This window comes from Mus musculus, chromosome 12 (genome assembly GCF_000001635.26).
Source record: "Mus musculus strain C57BL/6J chromosome 12, GRCm38.p6 C57BL/6J".
NCBI lineage: Eukaryota > Metazoa > Chordata > Mammalia > Rodentia > Muridae > Mus > Mus musculus.
The window spans coordinates 86,940,523-86,966,807 of NC_000078.6; the positions used below are offsets into that span (position 1 = coordinate 86,940,523).

The following is a 26,285-nucleotide window of genomic DNA, read 5'->3' on the forward strand; positions in this document are numbered from 1 at the left end:
CACACACACACACAGTACATAGATAGACGTGTAGGCAAGATATCCCATACATGTAAAATAAAAATACAAATTAAAGTAAATAAATAAATTTACAAGCAGTCTCCTTCTGAGTGGAATAATCCAGGACAGCCCACCCACCCACTAGCTGGTTGCCCAGCCCCCAGCTACTTGAAGGACCCCTTAGTTAAAAGGGAGGAATCTCTCAGGAATGATCCCCACAGCAGCAACTAGAGACGTCTAGCCTCGGGGTTTCTGAATGGAGAGAAAATAGGTTTTTGTTCTGTGTTAGAACAAAACAGACAATGAACCAGATATACCTCCATACAGGCTTCTGAGATAATTTTGTTGTTGTTATTTCACCTGAAAGAGAAGACGCGCTGGACAAATGATGGCATACACTGTATAGATTAAAGCAGTTAAGGGTGTGTCGGCATCAAAGGGCAATGGCATCTGCTCAGGTCCACTTAAAAAACATTTTTTTAAAAAAATTTCATTTATTTGTGTTGGGGGCGGGGTGGATAAGAACATGCCATAGCCATAGTGTGGAGGTCAGGACAAGTTTGAGGAGTTGATCTGCTTTCTCCAGTCTCAGGTTGGTTGGTTGGTTTGTTTTATGAAATGATGCTAAGCACTCGGTTCTCACGTTGGCAGTCTGTAGACTTGCTTTGCAAACCTCCCCGTCAGGGTTTCTAGGGAAACACGTGGATACAATACGGGCATTTCTTACTCCTTTGGCCCAGGCAGTCTTTTGGTTCCCCTGGGAATGCTGATGTGCACTCTTGGGTCACCACCTTGTGGTTGGTGACACAGCAGACCTCCCTCCAGCCTTCTCTGCTGTTCTGAGTCAGAAAGGAGCAGAAGACCTTCCTTAGCTACAGAGAGGCAGTCGTCACGCTGCTCCAAAGCAGACAAAGAAAGGCGAGAAGAGGACCCTTTAAACTGGACTGTGTAACACAGAGGTGTGGGCTGTGAGCACCCAGCAGCAATTGTAGAGAAAGATTGTGGCATCGGCGCGGGCTGGGCGGCGCCATCCTCTCAGACACTGGCAGTGGCACTTTCCTACAAGAGCCTTTTAAGAGCTGCTAATTATTTAGATTCCAATAGGCACTGGGTCTTAAAAGTGATTTTGAACTGATTACAGCTTTTTGAACTGATTGCATCTGTAAGCTAGAAAGGCAGGAATCTATAAAGGAAAAAAAAATCCTTTGATCAAACACAAAGGAATTATCCTAAATAAAAATACCGTCATTTCACATATACACAGTTGTTCCACACATGTAAACAAGTAATTTCTATACATATCAAAGATGTAAGCAGTTATATTCATTATTCACTCCCCCCTTGGAACCACACCCTGGATTTTGTTGTGTGTGCTAGGTAAGTGCTCCCCACCATTCCACACCAAATTTCAAGTTGACTGAATAGAGGGGCCACAGTTGTTCATCCTCATAATTCCTTACAGTGTGCAGAATGCTATCAATTCAGTAAGAGAGTATTTACTGAATTGGATTGATGCATTCGCAGTATTAATAACCGGAGCAAATAATTGTCATTTACTGTGATAATGAAGTGTAGATTGAATGCCCGGGAAGGGAAAGACAAAAGACCATTTGAATAGCTTCAGGGCTGGGGAGACATACACCTATTTTTTTCCAGAGACCCAAGAGAAATATGCAAATGTTCTTGAGAGGAGAGCCAACCACTCTACATTCCACATTGCTCTGTGGGAGTTGCTAGGCAACCACTTGGTAATTCCCCGTGTAATAGAGATGAGCCTGTCATGTGCTTTCCTGGCTGTATCTGACATGAGGGGACAACAGGTAAAGGACAGCTAAGAACACCTGCACCCAATGACACAGTCACTCCTGCTGGAGAAGATCCTCATGCCCTGTCACAAGTTGCTGCAGGGAGAATCTCATTAAACTCTTAGTGCATGACATTGCAGTGAGTTTTCCTGGATTCACCCCGTGGGCAGATCCTGCGGGTGATCCTGTTATCCCTGACCACAAAGCCTGAGACCAAAAGCATTGCAATTCTGCATGTGCGTGGCTGTCACTTCAATGAGGGCTCCAGATCCTGTCCCCTGGCTCCGGCTGGGATGAGGCTTCACTAGATAAAAGCAGCTTTTTAAATCTTAAAAGGAACACTGGAAACCACAAAGAGACCCAAGTTCCGGGTGAGCAGACTACACTTTTTACACACCCGTAGAAAAGACCTCTTAATAATTCCTTTGTTTGAGTAGGATTGCCAGGAAGTGCGACTCCAAAGACAGATGCCTTGTAAAGAATCCACTCCACCATGGGTCTTGACACCATCAACTGCCTTCGAAATGGGTTGAAAGCAAGATAAAGCATTGGAGGATGAATGCTTTATCATGTCTCAAAGCTTCTTTGATGTTAAGGAAGGAATAGTGAATTTGAATTTAAATTAAGAGGAGCGGCTTATTCATTCAAATTTTCAAAAGGTTGGCCCCTCCCACATTAAAAAGAAAAAGGTCTTCCAGCCTATCACATTTGAGTCTTTGGAGCTATTTGGTATATGGGTGCTGGGAATTGAACAGGGGTCCTCTGGAAGAGCAGCCGGTGTTTTAAACCTCTGAACCATCTCACCAGCTCTTTAAGGACATTCTTGCATAAATGATCAGGATGGTAAACAAAGAGCCTACAAATGACTCTGGTGAGAATAGCGGGACTGGGGGTTCCCTTCATTCATTCACTCCTCTCTTTCTCTCTCTCTCTCTCTCTCTCTCTCTCTCTCTCTCTCTGCAGGGTCTCACATAGCTCAGGTTGGCCCTGAATGTTCTAGGTACTAGAAGCTGAGTATTTGAGTGTGAAAGGTATGTAAAGTACCATCAAGGAGGAAGGAGGCAAGCTAGCTGTTTGGAGGAGTTCCCTGTATCTGTGTCCTCAAAGCTGTGCCTGAAGGTTAACCCCCTGACTGTATCTAAACGCAGCCCTTTTCTCAATCCTGCTCGTCCAGATTCCCACCTATGAACGCCAGTCAAGGAAAACTTGGCTGGTGTGGGGAGAGAGGCCATGAATCTTCTGCTTCCGACCCGCTCATGTCTCTGTCTGTGTGAGACCAGGGTCTCTCTTGCCTGTCCAGGCTGGAGAGCTGCCTGTTCTCTCAGTATGACTCTGGCACTCCAGTGCGCATGTGTATCCAGCACACCATCAAATACTCTTTGAAAGCTCTGTGAACTGGCCAGCGTTGGTAATGCTAGGTATTGATTCAAACTAGAGAGTATTTCAGATGGTCACGGGAAGTTCAGAAAACTTAAGTCTCTGGCTCTCAAATGCTGGTCCAAGAACTGACCCAGTCCTTATGTTTTTACAGGTCCTTGGTAAAACTGGAGAAATGAGAATGTGAAAAGTTTTGTATGACTCTGGTTTTTTGAGACAGGGTTTCTCTGCATAGCTCTGGATGTCCTGGAACTAGCTTAGTAGACCAGGCTGTCCTCGGATTCAAATCCCCCAGCCTCTGCCTCCCTAGTGCTGAGATCAAAGGTGTGTGCCACCATGACCAGCTTGAAATTATCCAATTTTTAAACTGTGAAAATATATCTCATCCTACGTAAATGGGAGGCCAAGATAAAATGATACTGAGAGAAGCTGGGCTTTCAAACTGGATATTTTGGAGGCTTCCCTTCATTCCCATTAAAACAGCTTCAGTTTAAGATTCAGGTTTATGGGCTGGAGACATGGCTCTGCAGTTAAGAGCACTGACTGCTCTTCCAGAGGTCCTGAGTTCAATTCCCAGCACCCACATGGTGGCTCACAACCATCTGGGATCGGATGCCCTCTTCTGGTGTGTTTGAAGAGAGCATAGATACATTAAATAAATAAATACATACATAAATAAAATCTTTAAAAAAAAGATTCAAGTTTGTGCCAGGTAGTGGTGGCGCACACCTTTAATCCCAGCACTCAGAGGCAGAGGCAGGGGGGACTTGAGTTCCAGGCCAGCCTGGTCTACAGAGCTAGTTCCAAGACAGCCAGGGCTAATCCCTGTTTGGAAAAACAGAAACTAAACAAATATTCAAGTTTATTTATCAATTTCCTTCCTGTCTGTCTTTTCTTTCTTTCTTTCTTTCTTTCTTTCTTTCTTTCTTTCTTTCTTTCTTTCTTTCTTTCTCTCTTTTCTTTCTTCTTTCTTTTTCTCTTTCTCTCTCTTTCCCTCCCTCCCTCCCTTCTTTCTTTCTTTCCTTCCTTCCTTTCTGTCTTAGCAGTGAGATCTAACCAAGGTCTGTTGCATGCTAGGTAAGCTCTCTACCACCAAGTCCTTTCCCAGACCCCACCTCTGTGGTAGCTTTGAACTCCTTTGCTCAAATTATCCTGGGTCTCAGTCTTTCAAGTAGCTAGTATTACAGGAATGCACCACCAAGCCTGGACAAAGTTATTGTTATTTATAAGTATTTGAAGGTATACCACTTCTAGTAGCTCATGTCTGTAATTCCAGCATTCAGGAGGCAGAGGCAGGACAATCACTAAAAGTTTGAGATGAGGTCACCTAATGTTACAGAGTGAGTAATAGGCTAGCCAGGACTACATAGAGAGACTCTACCTATAAATAGAAAAAGGGAAAACTAATTAAAAAATAAATGCACATATATACTACATACATACATGACTAACTCTTCATGTTACCTTACATGGGACTAAGAAGTCAAATGCTGCTGTGGATAGGTGATAGTTTATTGAAGTAGACTGGAAGGAGTTGCTGTTTGATTCAGCTTGGCTTACAAGGAGAATCTCTTCCCTAATCTCAATGCAGCATCTAAGGTGGCATGTCTCCCCCTGCTGGAAATGATGTTGGCAAAATAGGTCTTGAGTCTCCCGCAGTTCTGGGGAAGACTCAAATCGGTAAGACCCGAAAGCCAGAAGAATCCTGTTTCAAACTCTGTTCTTCACCACAGGGCCCTTAGCTCAAACAGGAATCCTTGAACGATGACTACAGGCCTCAGGCCACAGTAATCTATCCATACAGGTGCCAATTTACAACCCTGGAATATCAGTTTTAAAAAGGAAGAAAAAAAAAATGATTTGGCTACCTAACAATTATCTACTTTCATTGACCTCTTCATATAGAATTATAGAGTAAAATCATCATAAATTTGTCTATCCATAAACACTACTGATATATGTAAAATTCAAAGTAGTTGATACAGAATGGCTATCCCCTCCTATGCAAGGGAAATCTGATTTATTTTCCTTTTTGCAGTTCAAGACAAGCCATTCTTCATGGTTCTGCTTATTTCATTTGTTCTTTTCAGCCTATATTATCTCATCTCTGTGACTGTAAATCCAACTTTTATCTGTGCTTAAAATTTTACCTGGTTTCCTTCTTCTTCTTCCAACAATGACTAGAGCTGAATAATTTTTTTTTCTCCTTTGCTTTTATTGATCTGTTCACTTTTCTGGCACTTACATTCTCTCCTGTTGGTCATCAGACCATTCATTTCATGTGTTTGATTTTTAAGGTGTTTGAGAGCAAGGCTCATTTTAGTTCGGAGCAGCCAGTCTCCCTGTTAAGAGTTCAGGTTTAGCCGTGTGAAGGGCATAAACCTTACTTCCCTCATTTATAAACGAAAGGAAACAGCACCTATGTCCTACAATTGTTGAGATGTCCTGAGGAAAACGCATCTAAAACTACAGGCTCCTAACCACTTAATAATGGTTAGCCACTGCTTTCCTTCCCTCCATCTCCCAAACAGCAGCCTTACAATGTGTAGGCATTCATCTACTACTTGTTGGGAGGGCTTATGCTAACAAGTACATTCATTCTCACTAATGCATTAGGATTATCTGTGTTTGGATGAATAATGTGATTAGCTATGACCTTTAAGCTGCTCGGATTACCAATGCAGGGCCATTTTGCCATCTACATCGGCAAGGTGCAACGAAACTTTCTGCCGTGAGATCATCTTCGCGGTCCAATCAAGTAGTCATTAGCTGTAGGTGGCCACTGAGTTCTTGTAATGCTGCCAATACGTCTGGAAAACGTAACACCCCCATTTTACTGAATTTTAACAGCTTTTCTTGGAGTACGGGGTTGGAGAGACTTGGGCAGCTCCAGAAACAGCTCCCAAACTGTCAGCAACCTAATCTCGCTCGGTTTTCGTTGTGAAACACTTCCCTTAGAGATTACGCTCATCTTGCCATTCCCTTTCCCTTCAGCGTGCTCGAGGGGCAATTCTCCAGGGCTGGGCATGGGACATCGTCTATAAAACCTGACATTGCCCGCTGCAGGGGGCAAAGCCAACCAAACATCAAAATGCACGAAATCATCTCATTAAAATATTCAATTGCTTCTAGTCCTGGTGCACGGTCTGGGGAATCGACAGGAAATCAAACCAGGCGACAAGCGTAGCAAAAAACTGTGAGTGAGCCGCCGGGACACCGCGCCCGGCTGCCAGTCCGCGCGAGTCCTCCCATGCCGGACGCCGCAGCCGGGCGGGTCCAGGTCCGGTCCCCACCCCTAACGGCGTCAAGGGGACACACCCCGAGAGCGGCTTCCCCTCAGTGAGTCCCAACTCCTGCCGTGTGGCTACAAGCCACTACCCACGCCTCTGAAACCCAATCGTGAGACCTTGCCCTCCACACAATAACGCGAAAAACCGGACAAGATGGCGGCGAAGCCTTACGTGCCAACCATCGAGAGGAGCATCGCTGTGGGGAGAGCGTCGCCCTCTCCTCGGTGCTCCGCGGCCTTCCCGCTAGAGCGGCGAGGTGAGGCGGGCCTCCAAGTGCCCTTCTAGGAGCACAGCGTGCAGTCTCCATGGTGCTGGGGCGGCCGAGCCGGGCCACGTGACTGGCGAAAGCTGTCGTGGAGGCGGAGGGAGGAGAAATGGGCGGGAGGCCTCGGGGATAGCTCGAGACCCGGCGAATACCAGGTTGTCATGGAGTCGTGGGGACCGGCTCGCGCATGCGCCTGCTAACCCGCCGGGCTGGTCATGGAGCGGCGACCCTGGCCCTTAGGTGAGAAAGGCAGGGCTCGCTAGGCTCCGGGCACAGGGAGAGTCTGGGATGGGGGTGAGACTGAGAGGTTGGGACTGGGAGCACCAAGAAAAGCAGGTGGGAGCAGGTGGAAGGAGGAAGGAGAGCGAAGTGGGCCCAAGGGAAGAATCAGGACTTTGGGGGGTACGGGGGCGCCAAAAATTGGGAGCAGAGGGACGCGCCATTCCTGGTTTCCTTTTAGTTGGTTTGCTATGAGGGTCGGGCCTGGTGTGGGGAAGGGAATCTGGAGTGAGGCACAGACGGTGTGTAGGGACCGGGTTTGTGTGAGGGGCAAGTGCTATGAGTCCCTTCGAGCATGTGTGCCTTGGCCTGGCCCTGGATACCATTGCTCCCGCCGGAGGAGAACCTGAAGGCCTTAGGCGTCTATGAATGGGCTGGTCGGTGGGCACGAGGGTTGTTTACCGAGTGAGTGTCCCGGTCCTTCGTTTAGGAGCCAGACACAGGTGCACCGTCTATTGCAGAGGCCTGCGGTCGCCTACTTTTACTGGTCATTTCTCCTGGCTGGTTGGCTAGCCAGGCGCGGTGCCAACGATGGGGACGCGAGGAAGAAGGTGGCTTGTGCCAAGTAAGAAGTCAATGGTTAGTGGGTGGGCAGGACAGTTTTGATCTGGACCCAGGGCCACAGAGCCAAGCTCTCTGTTTATTGCCCAAGTTCTGGCAGTAGGCATTACCTGGGCATTTGCCCTGGTGACTGGTGGTATGCCAGTCACAGCATAGTCCTGGGGTCTGCCCAGTTCTGCCCTGCTGAGTTGAGTTGGCAGGCTCGTTGATGTCTGGAGGGTGCCCATGCTGCCTGTCGCAGATGTCCTGTGGGCTGGTGCGAATGGATAGGTGGGCACTGTTACTGCGAGCCCCCTTTTTGAAGTGATCTGAGAACGTTTTCTACTAATCACATGGCCCCCTTGAAAGGCGAAGAAGGAGAGAGCCGTGGGAAACTGTATGGAATAGGGCAGGGTCCGAGACATGACTTTTTTCAGCCAGTTTTGAGAACGAGAAGGAGTGTGAAGGAGAATATGAATAATAGACATGGTAGGTGAAATTTCCACCACTAAAATACACATTCTCCGGGAATGGCATTTCAGAAAATGCAGATCAAAAGAAAAAACGACTTCAGAGAAAACCTAGCAATACATTTGTGGTTCTAACTGAGGTTCTTCACGGGTTTATGGCTGATAAATTCACTTTCTATGGCTTTATTGCTTTATTATATGTAAGCCTTTGCTTGGGCTTTCACCTCACACCTCTCTGCACGCATGTCATACACGTGACACATTTAAAGGGAATGTGAGCTCTCAGGAATGTTGCCAAGTAGCTATAAAAGGAGAGTGCTAAACGCTGTGTGTCACAGCCTCTCCTCTTAACCCTTTGATCGGCCTGTTCATCCCAAACTCAAAACTCCCCAGAGATTGTGGGTCCCACCAGCTTTTAACTTGGTTGGTATGCTTGTCCCTATGGTTTCATCTTAGACTAAGGGATATATTGGACCACACCTGATAATTAGACCTTGAGGTGATCACAGTCTTTGAAAATGCAGTCTTGACCTTCAAGTTGTTCAGGTAGTTTGGTGACTACTAAACTGCTTGGGTTGCCAGAGACTCTGCTGAACTGAGGTTTGTTAAAATTTATTATTCTCTGACTATCTCACAAGTCTGTTGCAAAGTTGAAAACAAAATAAAGATAGAACCAAGGACTCTGAGATTCTAGAGCACTGATTCTCGACCTTCCTAACAGACTAGAGATATAGAATTAAGGACTCTGAGGTTCTAGAGCACTGATTCTCGACCTTCCTAACAGAATAGAGATAGAACCAAGGACTCTAGGTCCTCAACTTTCCTGACACTTTCCTTATGTTGTGGTGACCCCCAATCACAAAATAATTTTTGCTGCTACTTTATAATTAATTTTTCTACTGTTATGAATTACAGTGTAAATATCTGTGTTCTCTGACTTAACGTGGCTCCTGTGACAGTTCTGACCCACAAAGGGCTAGGGGCCCACAGATTGAGAACGGCTGCTCTAGAGAGCAATGCTGACTGTAATGTAAGACGTGAGACGTGGCAGTGATCAACCGGTGCCGTGAAGCGCACTTCCGAGATGTCATCCTCTACCAGTTTATGTGAGCATTGACTAATTTCCCACGATGAATCTTACTGTACACTGTCTTAAGGGGTGCTGGTGGGAAATAGCACCTCTCTGTTTGTCTGCCCAGGGCTTCCTCTGGTGTGCTGCATGTGAGCCCACTTCCTCCAAAAGAAGAGAGGTGTGTGTAGCTCTCTGTTCTTCTCACATGGGCCTCCTCGGCTGGAACACTAAAGCTTTTTTTCTGCTTGAGCAGAACTTTATCAAAAACAGAGACTCTCATATTTTTAATCTTTTTGCATCTAAAATAGACACTTTACCATTTCAGAGTCGGCTGTGTGGGTTTTGTTTTTCTTCTAAAATGCCACCAATTCCCCAGGATAAAAAGTTTTAGAATTTAACGGGTTTGTCAAAGTTTTAGTGTTTTGATTCTGCAGTCAATATTCTATAAATTCCCTGTGAACCAGAGTAAATCTCTAAGTGTTTTTCTGTAGCTCCACTGACTGCATTTTAATAGCTAACATCTTAATAACCCTTCATAGTCTTGTGACAGAATCATAGATACTAAATTGGGATGCTTTCTCTAAAATGCCTGTAAAGTACTCTGTTTAGTAAGATATTGTGACATTTTCTCAGATTCTTAGTCGCAACTGCCATGACCTGCCCTTCTAATCTGGATCAACGGCAGGTCAGACCCTCAGTGGTCTGAATACCATGCGGAAGCCACTTCTAGTTTCATTTTAAAGAAGACTCTATTCAGTCACAGCATTCTTTTAGGAAAATGACCCTGTGCACACTTGTCAGGTTTCGTACACAGGGATCCTGCTTTAATTAGAGATGCAGCTTTACATCTCCATCTGCTTTTTAAACGATCGTCTGGGCTATCAAACATCCTAGCTGTCAAACAAAGAGACGGTGCTTTGCATGGTGTGCTGTAGGATCTGGCAGTGTCATTGTTTATCATTGCTTGTGGAGGGTTAAGCATGTGACTGGTGGGAGAGTCCCATGATATGATCTGACAGACCGCAAATGAGTTAGATGTGGAACAAAATGACTTTTACTTGGAGTCGCATTTAGAGTTTCCTCCCCTTCAGATCAGTTTGCGTCCCTTTAGTCCACTGCAAGTGTCTATAAGCATGTGAGTAAGAGGTTGCTCAAGAGCGCATGGACTCGTGTCTCCTCATTGTACCATGAGTCTTTGCTCCAGTGTTTCTCACGAGGTCCTGAACTAGCAGAAATGTTCAGGCGTGGCGCTTGGGGATGTTCCAGGGACAGTGCCACTTAGCTGAGGTGTGTGGTTTTACTCAGGGCAGCTGCGTGGAGTCATGAGTGGATTGTAAATTCAGTAATTTCTGGGCTTTTCTTCTCCTACCCAGTTCCATCATTATTGTTTTCCTCGGTGGTACCCTCTCTTCTTACCCCTGAACTGTCCCTTGTTTTTAAGACAGGATCTCGCTAGGTAGCCCTGGCTGGCCCAAAGCTCACTATATAGACCAGGTTGGCTTCAAACTCAGAGATCTGCCTGACTCTGCCTCCTGAGTTCTGGGTGAGCGCCACCAATCCCACTGCTCCTTAGTTAACATCCAGTTGTTGAGAGCCACCATGTGTGTGCTAGGACTCAACCCTGAGTTTTCTGGAAGATTGCCAAATGCTCCTAACTGTTGAGCCATCTTTCTAGCCCAACCCCTTTTAAGTGCTTTTTACATTTAACAACTTTTTTTTTATTATTTTACTTTTTCACTTTACAGTCCGCTTACTGCCCCTTCCCAGTTACCTCCTCTCACAATTCTTCCTGAGTAAGCACTTGAAAAATATGTTGTGTGTACATAAAAGTTTTTGCTTTTATGTGGTCATGCTGGGGATCAAACTTAGGCTTTAAACATACCAAGTAAGTGCTCTACCACTGAACTATACCTCAGGCCTGTAAATGGTTTTGTTGTTGTTGGTTTTGTTTTGTTTGTTTGTTTGTTTGTTGTATTATTTAAGTCAAAAAGCATATAAAGGATAGAGCGATGGCTCAGGTTTTAAGAGCCCTCTTCCAGAAGCCCTGAAATCTGACATCCTCACACAGACATACATATAGGGGAAACACCAATGCACATAAAATAAGAATAAATCATTAAAAAAAAGTGGTGGGGGGCTGGAGAGATGGCTCAGTGGGTAAGAGCACTGACTGCTCTTCCGAAGGTCCTGAATTCAAATCCCAGCAACCACATGGTGGCTCACAACCACCCGTAATAAGATCTGATGCCCTCCTCTGGTGTGTCTGAAGACAGCTACAGTGTACTTACATATAATAATTTAAAAACAAAACAAAACAAACAAACAAAAAAAACATGGTGGATGGGGCCAGAGAGATTGTTCAACAGGTAAAGGTGCTTGCTGGCTGACAGGACCTACGAGGTGGAAGGATATAACCAACTCCTGTCAGTTGTCCTCTGACCTCTACACGTGAATCACGGCACATGTGTGCTCATATACATGTATGTGTGCACACAAAAATAAACCAATAAAATAAATGTAAAAAAGGCTTTTGAAGTAATGTCTCTGTGTGTGTGTGTATGCATCTGTGTGTGTACATGTGTATGTGTGTGTGTGTGAGTGTGTGTGTATGTATCTGTGTGTGAGTGTATGTGTATGTATCTGTTGTGTGTGTGAGTGTGTGTGAGTGTGCTATTGGTGTACTCTGCTCAGTACTTTATTCTAAGAACTGACAGGTTTATTTGAGAATCGCTGTACTGTTGAGTGGTGGCACTAGGTGACAAGCCACATATGTGTACTGGGAAAGCATGCCTTACTGGTTGATGTTACCTCTCCTCTCCTCAGGGAGGAGGGTGAGTTTATTTCGTTACCCATTTCAAAAAGCCTAATCAAATGTCCCTTTGTTAGCAGCTCACAAAGCTTCCACTGAATGTGGTTTCGTGCCTTGAATTTGCAATGGGATTAGAGGGCAGCAAGGGGACGGTGAGACGCCTTTGGGTGGGAAGCATTCTGTTTGGTAAACTTGAAGCTTGGTCAGCTGAAGTGGGTGAGGCTAGCGTTCTTTGCCCTTACTTTCCTCACCATTTGGCTCACCTCGTTCATGCTCCAGGTAATGACTTCTTATGTAATTGTTGTTTTTCACAGAGTAATCCATATGCAAAGAGTACCTGTGCTCCGTCTTCCGGCCATCTTAGACATGGAGAGGAAAATCCCATCCAGAGAGAGCCCCAGAAGACTGTCCGCCAAGCCAGGCCGAGGCACGGAGATGAAGAAGCTAGCGCGACCACTTGGCGTGGTGGCAGCTGACTCAGACAAGGACTCTGGCTTCTCAGGTTAACCATAGCTTACTCTTCCTAATGCTTTGACTGAATGGTGTGCGTGAGAACCTTCCTCCCCGAAACTCAGGTGTGTAAGAAAGACAAGAAGCTTTCACACCCAGGATAAATAACTACCCGAGCTCTTACGAATAGTAATTCTGAGAACGAGGGTGATAGTGGTGCTTATTCTGTAGTATCTTATGATCTGTCTGTCTGTCTGTCTGTCTGTCTATCTGTCTCACAGCACCATGGAGTTAATTTTGAAAAAATAATTTGATATCCTTTTTCAATTAGGTTTTCAACTTTTAATCCTACATTTCAAATTGTAGCTACTATAAAAAAATGTTATCCATGGACAGGGACTGTAATTCAGTTGTGGGGTGCTTGCCTAGTATTCAGGACCCTGGGTTGGACCCCAGCACTTTATAAAACTGGATGTGGCAGCGCACTGTGCCTATAATCCCATCACTACAAGGTCGGGACAGGAGGATCAGAAGTTCCTGTGTTTTTTGTTTTTTTTTTTTTTAATAAGATTTATTTATTATTATATGTAAGTACACTGTAGCTATCTTCAGACACACCAGAGGAGGGCGTCAGATCTCATTGTGGATGGTTGTGAGTCATCATGAGGCTGCTGGGATTAGAATTCAGGACCTTTGGAAGAGCAGTCAGTGTTTTTTTTTTTTTGTTTGTTTGTTTTTTGTTTTCGAGATAGGGTTTCTCTGTGTAGCCCTGGCTGTCCTGGAACTCACTCTGTAGACCAGGCTGGCCTCGAACTCAGAGATCCACCTGCCTCTGCCTCCCGAGTGCTGGGATTAAAGGCGTGCGCCACCATGCCCGGCTCAGTCAGTGTTCTTAACCACTGAGCCATTTCTCCAGCCTCAAATCAGAAGTCCCATGTTGTCCTTAGTTACATACGAGTTCAAGGCCTGTTTGAATTATAGGAGATCCTGTCTCAAAGACAAGTGTTTTTAAAAACATTCAGAATTCTGTTATGTTAATTTCTTTTATATGACAGGGAAAAAGTTTTCTAGTGCATCTTGTTTCCATATAACAGTGTGAAGGTCAGTTAGAAGTAAACCAGTCATGTATTATGTAATGAGAAGCTGATCCTCATAGATTTTTATCCTTATGTGAACCCTAGGGTGTGCTTTCCTAAACCTAGATGATATAGTCTGTTATATACTTAGGTTATATGGTATAGTCATTATCATATATATGGCCTGTCATTGGCTGAACCTTCTTTATGTAGTAAGTTAAGATAACACCGGCTTAGAAAGTAATTTTGCTATACTTAAAAAAAGGCCTTTCCTTCTAACTTTTTCCTAATAACTATAGTTTGTGTTTAGACTATGAGCTACCTGACCCAACTGTAAACTCTTATTAGAGATAAGAAAGTAGAACAGGGGGCTGGAGAGATTCGTCAGCAGGTAAGAATACTTGGTGTTCTGGTAGAGGACATGGGTTCAGTGTCTAACACCCACGTCAGGTAGTTCATAGCCACTTGTAACTCTAGTTCCAGGAGATCCGACACCCCTCATAGTCTCTGAGGGCTTGTGCATGGACATGGTGCATGTATATACAGACAGACTAGCAGCCAGGCACACACACACACACACACACACACACAGGAAAATAAACAAAAATCTTTGAGTTGGGTATGGTGACACACGTCTTTAATCCCAGGACTTGGAATGCAGAGACAGGTGGATCTCTTGAGTTTGAAGCCATCATGGTCTACAGAGTGAGTTCCAGGGCATCAGGGCCACATGATGAGGCCCTGTCTCAAACAAAACAACCAAAACAACCAAACCTCCCAAAACAAATTTATCATTAGTATTACCTTCTTTTTCTTTTCTTTTCTTTTCTTTTCTTTTCTTTTCTTTTCTTTTCTTTTCTTTTCTTTTTTCTTCTCTTCTCTTCTCTTTTCTTTTCTTTTTTCTCCTTCTCTTTTCTCTTCCTTTCTTTTTTCTTTTCTTTTCTTTTCTTCTTTCCTTTTTCTTTTTTTTTTAAGGTTTATTTATTTATTTTATGTATGTTAGTACACTGTCACTCTTCAGACAAACCAGAAGAGGGCATTGTATCTCATTACAGATGGTTGTGAGCTACCATGTGGTTGCTGGGAATTGAATTCAGGACCTCTGGAAGAGCAGTGAGTGCTCTTAACCACTGAGCCATCTCTCTAACCCTTCTTTCTTTCTTTAAAAATTTTTAAATTAAAAAAAATTTTTGAGACAGGGTCTCTCTATGTAGTCTGTCTATTCTGGAACTTATTATGTAGACCAGCTAGGCCTTGAACTCATAATCATCCTCCTGTCTCCACCATGACAGATAGATGGCAGAAGCACTATCTCATGTGGTCTCAAAAAACAAATGTTTGAATAAATACTAAAAAAGAAAAAAATTGATAGTAGAGCAACTTTCACTGTTAGCTGCTGTCTTAGGGTTTTACTGCTGTGAACAGACACCGTGACCAAGGCAACTCTTATAAAGACAACATTTTGTTGGTTCTGGCTTACAGAGGCTCAGTCCATTATCATCAAGGTATGAGCGTGGCAGCATCCAGGCAGGCATGGTGCAGAGTTCTACATCTTCGTCTGAAGGCTGCTAGCAGAACACTCACTTCCAGGTGGCTAGGAGTAGGGTCTTAAAGCTCATGCCCACAGTGACACACATACTCCAACAAGGCCACACACCTCCAAATAGTGCCACTCCCTGAGCCAAACATATATGAACCATCACAGCTGTCCTGAGCCTTACCCAAATGGGCTGGCTGCATCCCTCCATGAGCCTCTTAAATTTGTGCTGACACTCTTTTTTTTATTTCTAGGTCTGAAGGTAGTCAGTGGCTTGAACTACCCCTACTGGGCGACTAGTGCCAACAGTGTTATCCCAGTAGAGTCTCAGGGGGATGGAGGGACTCAGGCTCACTATCCTGAGAATGGATCTTTTTCTAGGGGAAGATTTACACCCAGGCATACACATATCTCCAGGTGCTACCCAGGTTCCACCCATGTTACTGATTTACTAATTTATAGTAGGAAATGCTGCTGTTAGGAAGTCTAGGACTCTTCCCTTCTAAGATTGCTATGCTTGTCTCATAGGCATGCTGAATGAGAGGCTAAGTTATAAATAGACGATTACTCACAGAGGGACAGCCCTGACCCAGGGATTAGAACAGAGGAATTAGTGTCCTACCCAGGGCCAGGACAGTCTAGGGAAGGGTGAGCCAGCCTGCAGCACTGTGGGTTCCTTTTCTGAGTGTATTGCTTAGCAGGCTTGCCTCCTGGAGCTCACCTGGAGCACCAGACTAGCGAAGATTTAGGCCCTCCTAGAGAGCCTGGTACTGAGGCTGGGGAAGGGCCTGGGAAGTGGGGTCTATAAAACAAGGCTGAAGGTCCGGAAAACACTGAGGGCTTTTTTTCTCTTTCAGTATCACACTTGCTTTTGCTCTGTTTCTAGATCATACAGGTAATGCAGGCTCATTGAGAAAGTTTAAACGCTTGGGGAAGTCAAAGAAGAGAACAGACTTTACCCACTGTCCTTCTGTTTGTAATTCCCAGGACCAGTGGCATTCAGCTCCCCCTTCTACAGTCTAACTGTGTCAGTCAGTTGTGTTAGTAAGTACTGTGCTGTTCAGACACAGGTGGTGACACAGTCACCTCACTCCTGTCTCAGAAGGTGGCTCCAGTGAAAGCTACTGGTCATGCTCGGGGCAGGTTCCAAGGAGGTGGTCACTACCTGAGTTAGTCCAGCTACCTTGGATATGATGAAATTTGTACTTGATCTTAGCCAAAAGGCTGAAAAGCACTTTGGTAAAATTTGCAAAACTAGGGCTAGAGAGAGGGAGCTCAGTGGTTAAGGGCACTGTCTGCTTTTCCAAAGGACCCAGGTTCAATCCCCAGCACCCATATGGCAGCTAATAACTGTCTGTAATTCCAGTTCCAATGGATCTGACAGCCTCATACCAATGCACAGAAGATAAACTAAATTTTTTAAAAAATTGCAAAACCAAGATGGAGTGTGTTTTCTATTTTAATTATTTTCCCAAATTTATTTCTAGAAATTTCAAATCTATCTAAAAGTGATTGAATCCTCCACCAGAAAGATACTTTCTTCAGATCCACAGGGAGTTACTATTTTGTCTTATTTACATCCCTCCCTGTGTACATTGCTTCACTGTAACTAAACTTCAAACAATTAGCATTTCATCAATAAATCTTTAGTCTAAACCCGAGAAGCAAAGAAATTTCTCCATGTAATTATAATGTCATCATCACACCCAAGAAAGTCAACCCTTGTAGAATACTCTAACTGTTATCCTAATGAAGTATAGCATTTGTCTTCATCTTTTGGCTTTTGGATCCAACATCCAGTTGAGTGTGCACTGCATGAAGATAGCCTGCCTTTTAATCTTATTGAATCCAGAGTAGCTGTCCATCTTTTCTTTCCTTTTCTTTATGGCATTGTCACCTTTGAACAAGACAGGACAGTAGTTTGATAGACCGTCCCACATTCTGGGTGTTCTGGTAGCTTCCCTACATTTGGAATCACTAGAGCACCGCATTGTTGGTATTGCATACTTTCCTTTGCAAAACAAAAGGAAACGGCTAAATTAGTCTTATTCTGTTTTGTTTTGTTTTGTTTTGTTTTTAACATTTTTAAAAGATTTGTTTATTTATTATATGTAAGTACACTGTAGCTGTCTTCAGACACTCCAAAGAGGGCATCAGATATTGTTACAGATGGTTGTGAGCCACCATGTGGTTGCTGGGATTTGAACTCAGGACCTTCGGAAGAGCAGTCAGTACTCTTAACCGCTGAGCCATCTCTCCAGCACCCAACACCTAGTTTCATTATGTGTAGAATGCATTTCAACTCCAAAGTCCAGGAATCACACTTGTTTCTAGTCTAGAAGTTCCTAATCAGAGGTAGCCATTTGGATCAAGGGGAGGACTCCAACAGCCATGAGTTTTATAAGTGTCACTAGACTTTGAATTACACCTCTGTTGATAAGTACTTTTCTTTCTTTCTTGCTTGCTTGCTTGCTTGCTTGCTTGCTTTCTTGCTTTCTTTTTTTTTTTTTTTTTGAGAAATATCTTTCAATCAGTTTTTGCCAAGCTGTACAAAATACATTTACCGTTTTTATCTTGCCTCATTCAGATTACTCTGACATACCGAAGCTTTGTTTGTTTGTTTGTTTGTTTGTTTGTCTTTTAAAGAAGTCATTGGATGCCCTGGAGCTGGAATTACAAGTGGTTGTGAGCCACCTATGTGGGTTCCTGGAAGAGCAGCAAGTGCTCTTAACCACTGATTCATCTGTCCAGTCCCTGTTTGTTTGTTTTTTTTTTTGAGACTGTTATTCTGTGTGTAACTGAGGCTAGCCTTGAACTTCTCAGGCTCAGCGTTCTGAGTGATGGGATTACAGGTATGTGCCACAATACCTGATCTGTTCTGACCCCACCCAGTCTCTCTCTCTTGGACTCCTGATCCTCCTGCTTCTTCCTTTTGAGTGCTGACATTACAGGTATGCTCCAGACCTAGCTTACATAGTGCTTGAGAAGGAACCCAGGGCTGTGTACTTGCCAGGAAAACTCTTTGTCCACTGAGCCACATATTTGGTGAGCATTTAGAGTAGTCCCAGATACTTCTGTAGAAGGTTTGCATTCCTTTTATATGGAATTTACGTAGGGAGGATATCTGTACTGTCTCCCATCTCGGTGGTAACCATGGTACCCGACAGGAAGGTTTATGCTGGTCATAGTTTCAGATGGTGTCAGTCCTTTGAGGTGGAAGCTACAGTGGAGCAGCTCCATCTGTGGAGGTGGAGGTGTGTAGCAGTGGGCCAGGAGCAGAGAAAGCAGGTCAAGCCAGAGCCTGCTGTAACGTGAAAAGGCCTGCTCCAGCCAACTACCAGCCAAGTCCCACTGCTGAAACCTCTGTGCCTTTAAGTCAGAGCCTCAAGCTGGGCATCAGGCATTGAAAGTGTGGGCCTGTGGGAGACATTTGAAGTGCGAACCATAACAGCATCCTTTTGTGCCCTGTTGTATAGGGTCCCCAGTAAGCTCTCATGTGTTCAGGACTTCCGCAGAGTAGGTACTTAACAGGGTGGCCGGGACAACAGAGAGGAACAGTGTAGCCTTAGCTTTGACAACTGACATAAGTTTTCTTTTCCTATCACTGTGATACAATACTTCAATAAAAGCAACTTATGGGAAAAGGATTTATTTCAGCTCACAGTTCAGAGTTAGAGTTCATCGTGGCCGGGGAGTCAAGGCAGCAGAGACTTGAAGCAGTTTCTCCCCCACACCCACAGTCAGTGAGCAGAGAGCAGTGAATGTCGGTGCTCTGTGCACTTCCTTCTTTGTATGTAGTCAGGGAAGAATCCTTGCCTATAGTCAGGCTTTCCCACATCAGTCAACCTAACTGATAATCCCTCACAGACTTTCTCAGAGGCTAAACTTGACCTAGGTAGTCCTTTACAGTATGCCTGGAGCTTTGTCTCCTAGATGACTGTAGATTCTGCTAACAGTTATCACTAACCATTCATATCAGAAAATTCAGAAGAGAGATATTTTCATTTTAACATGGATAAAAATTTTAATTGGCTTTGTTTTTGTTTATTGTTTTTTGTTTGTTTGTTTGAGACAGGGTTTCTCTGTGTAGTCCTGGCTGTCCTGGAACTCACTCTGTAGACCAGGCTGGCCTCGAACTCAGAAATCCGCCTGCCTCTGCCTCCCGAGTGCTGAGATTAAAGGCATGCGCCACCCCTGCCTGGTAGGCCTTGCTTTTTATATTTTGTATCTTCCAGTTCCAGAGCCTCTGCGGAACCTAAGAGTGTTACACTTTCTCCCCACTTCTCAAAAGCAGATTTTAAAGTAATGACCTGGCCCTGGTGAAATGGCTCAGCAGGTAAAGTCACTTGTCGCCAAGGCTGACAGCCTAGGAGCAGGGAATTGACTCCCACAGGCTGTGCTCTGTCCCCTGCATGTGCAGTGACACACATACCCCGCCCCATCCATCCATCCAAAATGTAACAAGAAAATAAAAGCAACCATTTAACTTTGTAGTCTTCGGCTAATTTCTTTTGAGATCTGGTGACTGTTGCCTTCAAACAAACCCTGATTGACACAGGGCTCTCTAAGAGTTTTGAAGAAAGTCAAGCAGAGTAGTCAAACCTGTGGAGTGGGAAAGAGTTATTGAGCAGCCAGTGAACTTGCCAGCCTTAGAACATCCACAGAAACACTTACCTACCTCAGCTGTTCCTTCCTGTTTTAAGGAGCCTGTGGCTCCTTAGGAGTTGGGTTATGAGCCATAGCTCAAGTGAACTGACTGACCGCTTTTGTGCCCACCAGATGGGAGCTCAGAATGTTTGAGCTCCGCAGAGCAGATGGAGTCAGAGGACATGCTGAGCGCCTTGGGCTGCAAGAGAGAAGACAAGCGGAGGCAGCCCTCCAAAGCTGCGGACACTGCCCTCCCCACGCTGCCCCCTATGGTCGTCATGAAGAGCGTGCTGGTCAAGCAGGTGAGGAGGCGTGGGATCCGGAGTCTGCAGATGAAAGTGTCCGAGCTCCCGTGTGCTCACGTGCAGACACCCCCTCTCAACGCGCTGAGGGACTCACACTGATGTCACTTCTGTCCTGAGAGAGACAGCGTTGCCTTTCAGCTACTGATGCTGTTTGGTCTTGTTTTCTGATTTAAAAAATTTTTTTGAGCTTTAGTTTTTTTAAGAGAGAGTGTGTGTGTGTGTGTGTGTGTGTGTGTGTTATTCTACCATGCCTTACTCTGACCTGAGGGCATCTGAGCTCACATGTACACACACTTATACTGAAATTCATACACACTCTTACACACACACACACACACACACACACACACACACACACACAGAGAGAGAGAGAGAGAGAGAGAGAGAGAACTGAAAACATGCAGCCACATTCAGAAGTGAGTGAGGTAGCTTCCCCAGCAGAGAGACAAAAGGAAGGACAGCTGGTCAGATTGCTGGCTGGCTGTCAGGAGATAGGAAGCCTAGTGACAAGCTACCTTCATGGAGTCACTTGTGGGTTTCATTTGGAGTTCTTAGTTTTTGTTTTGAGACAGGGTCTGCAGTAGCTCAGGCTGACCTTGGAATCCGTGTGTAGCTGAGCATGGATTTGAGCTCTTGGTGTTCCCGCTTCTCTCCCCTGGATGCTGAGATGATAGGCATCTACCTCTGCCAGGATCCTGTGGGGCTGGGCATCCAGTAAAGTGCTCCAAGCATGTTAGGCCAGCACTCACCAGCCTGAGCTGCAGCAGCTTTTAACCTTGCCAGGGAACGACACTCTCTGATCTTACTGCCTCAGTTGGACCTTACCTGTGCCTTTATTTCATCTGCCTCCAGTTTCTTTTTCTGAGTAATAGCTCATAAAAACAGGCATTTCAGGCTGGAGGGATGGCTCGGCAGTTAGGAGCACTTGTTCTTCCTGAGGACCCAAGATTTGTTCCATCACCCATGTTGGACTGCTCACAACCACGTGTAACTCCATCTCCAGGGGATCTACTGCACTAGTGTGCACACACTCGTTCACAGGCACATCACACATACAGAGATGGGATTTAAAAAGAATAAACTCCCCAGATTTTTCCTCAGGTTTTCCCTTAGGAAAAAGTTTTGTGTTTGTTTTTGCTTTTGCTTTCTTTTGTTTTAAAGTATGATGCAGATATAAGTGGAAATCAGGCCACCTCCCCCTGTTCTCAACAAGGGCTCCCCTGTGTATGAGGGAAACACAGCCATAGCTGAGCAGCCTCCTCCTTCGCCTTGCGTGGAAGCTGGAGGCTGCACCTACCCATTGTGGATGCAGCTGCTCTCTCCCTTTGTTTCCAGGGCAGCAGCTCCTCCCAGCTTCAGTCCTGGACTGTCCAGCCCTCCTTTGAAGTGATCTCAGCGCAGCCACAGCTCTTTGTCCTTCATCCACCTGTGCCATCTCCTGTCAGCTCATGCCAGACTGGTGAGAAAAAGTCAGAATCCAGAAACTACTTGCCCATTCTAAATTCTTATACCAAAATAGCCCCCCACCCAGGCAAGAGGGGCCTCAATTCAGAAGACAGAGGAACAAGTGGGGTATCGAAGAAACTCTGCACGGAGAGACCGGGGCCAAGCCTGTCTTCCAGTGAGCCAGCCAAGACTGGCCGAGTATTATCCAGTCCTTCCACTCCAGCCCCACCCAGCTCCAAACTCACTGAGGACTCCACTCTGCAAGGAGTTCCCTCCCTTGGGGCTGGCGGAAGTCCACAGACTCTTCAGCCTGTGTCCAGCAGCCATGTGGCTAAAGCTCCCAGTCTGACTTTGGCTTCGCCCGCCAGCCCTGTGTGTGCGTCAGACAGCACTCTGCATGGCCTAGAGAGCAGCTCCCCTCTCTCCCCACTGTCAGCCAGTTACACTTCACCTCTGTGGGCTGCGGAGCACCTCTGCCGCAGCCCAGACATCTTCTCCGAGCAGAGGCAGAACAAGCATAGGCGCTTTCAGAATACCTTAGTGGTCCTCCACAAGTCTGGTTTGCTGGAGATCACTCTGAAAACCAAGGAGTTGATTCGTCAGAACCAAGCAACTCAGGCAGAGCTGGACCAGCTGAAGGAGCAAACCCAGATGTTTATAGAGGCCACCAAGAGCAGGGCTCCTCAGGCATGGGCCAAGTTGCAGGCATCACTAACATCTGGGTCCAGTCATTCAGGCAGTGACCTAGACACGTTGTCTGATCACCCAGACGTATAGCACAGAAACATTTTCCAGTTATTTGAGTTAACTCCTTTACTATTACAACTACCCTTGTTTTCCACAGCCTATTTAAGAGCTTTTCTTTCTAAACTCACCCACAAAGCCACGTGCCAGTCCCTGGCTGTTGTCTTAGTCTGTGGTCCGTGCACAGGTTAAGTGTGTTAAGTTCCTCTGAGGAACTCCAGCTGGAAGTATCTGTGAGTCCCTTTTCCCTGACCTGCAGGCACTTAGCTGGATCTTGGGACAAGGGAGAGATGGCTGTGTGTGTCTTTCAGCTGTTCCTTCCCATCCTCCTCCTCACTGTCCAGGGTCAGGGAACAGTGACATGGATGAGTGTACACAGTGACACTTGTCCAACCAAGGAGTAGGTGACCTAAGGATCCCTTCACTGTCCTCCCTCAAGTATGTTAGTCACAGAGAAAGAGACGAGGATACGTTTGCATCTACCAGGCCTTGTGCCTGTGAGTGAAACCTAAAGTGCTTTGGGCGCAGGTGCCTGGGTGCAAGCACTTACCACCTAAGGCTTTGTTCCTTACCCGAGAAAGTTAAAGGGGAAAGGGCAACGCCATCTGGCTCACACACTGACCACACACTAGATCTCACCTATACAAGTAGGCAATACTTCAGATTTTAACATATAGAATGGATTTAATACTGTCTGGAATTGTATTTGATGAATTGCTTTTTTGATTTAAGGGTCAAAGAAGCCAGCATTTTTGGTCACTAGCTGGAAGGTTTTGTTCATTTATACTTGAAATAGCACAGACTATCTAAAAGGCTTGAGATGGGGCTGCAGGATGGCTCAGTGAGGAAAGGTGCTTGCTGCCAGTGACCTGAATTTGATCCCCTGAACCCACATGAGAGAAAGAGAATTTACTACTGCAGATTGTCCATCAAATGTGCACACACGCACACACACGATAAATAAACTAATCTAAAATTAAAATTACAAGCTATCATCAACATCAAAACAAGGTAAAACAATCAAAAGCTTGAGATGACTTCAGTGGGTCCTCAGGGTCTCGTGTAAGTCCACCCTCTGTTGTCTCTTGTCTGTGCCTCTCCCAGTTGTTTCTGTGAGGGAAAAATGATTGTGTTATACATTTAAATGAAATAAAACCCAAGGCCACAACAATCAGAAAGGATCCTTCCCTGTTCTCACATTGGGTTCTCACGCATGCCCTGTACGATGGGGCTGCCGTGGAGCGGTCTTGCATCTGGTGTTAGATGTGGGCAGCAGAGCTGAAGTGTGGTGTCCCTCTCAGAGGCGGGTCTTAGGGTGAAGAGCCTGAGGAGTCTCCATGTCTTCGGTTTCCCTGTGCCGGTAACGAAGTGTCTAAATGGTAACGATCCAAAGGCTTGTATCCTCTGTTATAATTTTCATCCTCCTGGAAATCTTTGTTCTTTATGAATTAACTTGGTTTTTTTTGACCAGTATCTTTTTCTGCAGAGAGAATAAATGTTCTTGGGGGCTTTAGTAGGTCAGGAGTTAAAGGATCCCATTTATTACAGAGTTGGTTGTGATTCTAACATAATTTAAAAAGTATAAGACTCAGGTTGGCTCTACTCTGTTCATAAAGATATATGACTTAGATATGATTGGTTTAAAAATAATCAACTTGGTAAAATCTCTATTCTTTGGTTAACATAGAACTGTTACCTGCTGTTTGCTTTCTGAAAGTTTCCAAAATCAGAGTCGGCGTTTCTGGGCAGGCTTGGCTCCTCGTGCTGTGCTCCCCCGAATCTGCATGGTATGGTGGACATTCTGCACCCCACTAGGAAGCGGCCTTTGTGGCAGAACATTTGGCAGGAAAGCTGTAGAGACAGGTGCATTCAGAGCAGCCTGGGCACCACCGTGAGGCTTACCGCGTGTCAGAAGGCTGGAAGCACTTGCTGGGAGCCAAATATATTACTCCACTGGAAAAGCCCTCTAGTGCTCTAAGCCTCTTGGTCTCCTCTTCTTAGATTTGGGTTTTTATTTCCCTTCCTGTCCCCATGAAAGATGATGAAAGCCACCATGGATCCTCGCTGCCGAGTGGTGGGAGGGTTAGCGCCCCCCACCTCTACCCCCAGTCACTGCTCCTCTGTGATCTTAGAGGCACAGCTGCAAGTCTCTAGGCTGTTAGCGTAGCGCTCTGTTCCTGGTGCAGCTGGAAGCAGGTGGACTCCAGGAGAGAAGCTAGATCTTAGAAGGAGCACTCCTTTGAGGCCAGAGGCCAGACCAGCACTTGGAGGAAGTCCTGAGTGGACTGGAGGAGTCTTCATTGGTTGCCCAAGGCTGTAAGTAGCAGAGGCCTCTGCATGGTATGAGCTCTTACGAAGCGTTATGTAGGACTGCTGCCTCCCCAAGGTGAGAAGTTGATTTTTAACTCGGATCAACCCACAGGAGTACCTTTGTATTGGCAATATTGAAACACATTTAGAAAGGTTCCTGGCTGAGATTGGCTCTAGAACTTGCTGTCGTTTGTAATTTACTGTTTTCTTATTGATTGTGGTACCTCTGACTTTTCTTCTCTAGTATGATTCCTTCAGCATACAAGTTACTCTTACACACATACGGAAGTGGCTTTTTAGCCATATCCTCCTTAGGGTAGAGACTATTTACCAAATGTGAATTCTTCTAAGTGTGAAGTTATGTAGAAATTGACTGTGAAATGTCAAAGAAAAAAATAAAAGTCACTTACTTGAAAGCAATTTGGTCTATTTGCTTTGTAACTGCTTAAAAATTTTAAGGCCTGGGCCTATAGCCATGGGTAGAGTGCTTGCCTAGGGTGTGTGATGCCCTGGGTGCCACCCCTAGAACCACTGCCCTCCATCCCACTGCCTCAGAAACCCTGGAAGTTTCAAGCATTGCCTTGTGTTGTTTGGGGTCGGCTGCTGAATATTGAAGACTGAATGCTGTGTGTAGTGGCCTGAGTAGCCTGCCAAGCTGGCAGGGTTTTAATGCAGGAGGTGGTGGAACAAGAAGGCCATGCAGTGGCTTCCTCCATCTGACACGTCAGAGAGAACTCTGAAATGGCAGAACGGCTATGGCTGTGTACTGGGATGAAATAAAGCCACGTTAGCTGAAGTTCTTAATACAGCAGAGGGGTCCTTAGCAAGTATGTCTCAGCCTTCCTCTGCTTTTTCCAGGGAGATAGATGTCTTCCCTGCTTCCCCATAACAGCTGAGAACTGCTTCCTGGCATGCTTGACACTGGAGTGTAACAAGCTTGCTCTCATTAAAAGAGCTGCAGGGTTGGCAGTGTGAAGTCCTGTAGAAGTATTTCTGGCCCACACAGTAGTCTCAGTGACTTTACAATATGGTTGTAAGGCCACTAAAATGAATTTAAAATGGATAAAGATGGCTTAAGAAGGGCCTTCTGAAATCGAGACACCATCTTCCAGAAGTGGCATTCAGGAAAGAGCTGGAAAGGTAACCCTGTGGGGCTTGGGAGAGCCCCATCCTTGATGTGCACCCACCAGGTGAGGGTGCAGCCCAGCTTCTAGGACTGCCTGTTTGTGATCATGTCTGTTTAAGCAGGGCAGGATCTTGGAGGCTTCCACAGTTCATAGCCTGGTGCAGAAGAGACGAAAGGCTGGTATCTGTGTGTTATTTCTATTTCATTTTTGATTTTTCATGATGCTGAAAATTGAACTTGGAGCCTCAGGTACTGGGTTAAGTCCCCTCCTTACCCACTATTACTGGTGGCTTTGGCTAACTCATCTTGTGAGCAGAATAATAAAGAGCTAATTACCTCTGAGTCTCTCCTCAGCATCACCTCTTGGGAGATCTGTAGCAGTGGGTCAACAAGACAGCTCAGTGGGTACAGGTATTGACTGCCAAGCCTGATGGCCTGAGGAGACCACCGAGCCTCATATGACAGAAGGAGAGAACTGGCCCCTGAAAGTTGTTTTCTGACCTCCACATGTGCACCATGGTATCTTCCCCCTGCAACCCCAAACACACAAGTAAATGAAATGTAATTTTAAAAGGTTTTGTTTTTAGAAAAGAGCTGTAGCTGTATTAGATGATGTAAATAAAATCAACAGCCGGGCGTGGTGGTGCACGCCTTTAATCCCAGCACTTGGGAGGCAGAGGCAGGTGGATCTCTGAGTTCGAGGCCAGCCTGGTCTACAAAGTGAGTTCCAGGACAGT

The 26,285-nt window shown here is 45.4% G+C and overlaps 1 protein-coding gene and 1 long non-coding RNA gene across 14 annotated transcripts; one reads left to right on the forward strand and one right to left on the reverse strand.

Moving 5' to 3' along the window:
• Positions 1 to 470: 470 nt before the first annotated feature.
• Positions 471 to 6,816, reverse strand: Gm32934. The gene is made up of 2 exons (XR_003950103.1): positions 6,644 to 6,816; positions 471 to 1,183 (listed from the first exon to the last, which is right to left on the reverse strand). It is a non-coding gene; the product is annotated as a predicted gene, 32934 (long non-coding RNA).
• Positions 4,219 to 24,842, forward strand: Cipc (CLOCK interacting protein, circadian). Of its 13 annotated transcripts, none has more exons than NM_001289431.1 (5): positions 6,519 to 6,728; positions 12,222 to 12,482; positions 19,206 to 19,306; positions 19,750 to 19,919; positions 21,258 to 24,842. In NM_001289431.1, exons 4-5 carry the CDS (start codon positions 19,785 to 19,787, stop codon positions 22,143 to 22,145), a joined length of 1,023 nt encoding a protein of 340 aa, NP_001276360.1. In that variant the 5' UTR covers positions 6,519 to 6,728; positions 12,222 to 12,482; positions 19,206 to 19,306; positions 19,750 to 19,784; the 3' UTR covers positions 22,146 to 24,842. The 13 variants fall into 13 exon arrangements, 12 of the variants coding, with proteins under 12 accessions (XP_030102521.1, NP_001276360.1, NP_001276358.1 ...); NM_001289429.1 differs by having other exon boundaries at positions 12,222 to 12,409; NM_001289432.1 differs by lacking the exon at positions 6,519 to 6,728 and adding an exon at positions 6,821 to 6,977 and having other exon boundaries at positions 12,222 to 12,409.
• The last annotated feature ends 1,443 nt before the right edge of the window (positions 24,843 to 26,285 follow it).

Bases quoted from the DNA above. Each gene is read 5' to 3' on its own strand.
- Cipc (XM_006515710.3), top strand. From the start codon at position 7,382: ATGAATGGGCTGGTCGGTGGGCACGAGGGTTGTTTACCGAGTGAGTGT. The intron at 12,410-19,749 runs GTTAACCATAGC...TGTGCCCACCAG, and splicing joins CAAGGACTCTGGCTTCTCAG to ATGGGAGCTCAGAATGTTTG. The intron at 19,920-21,257 runs GTGAGGAGGCGT...CTTTGTTTCCAG, and splicing joins AGAGCGTGCTGGTCAAGCAG to GGCAGCAGCTCCTCCCAGCT.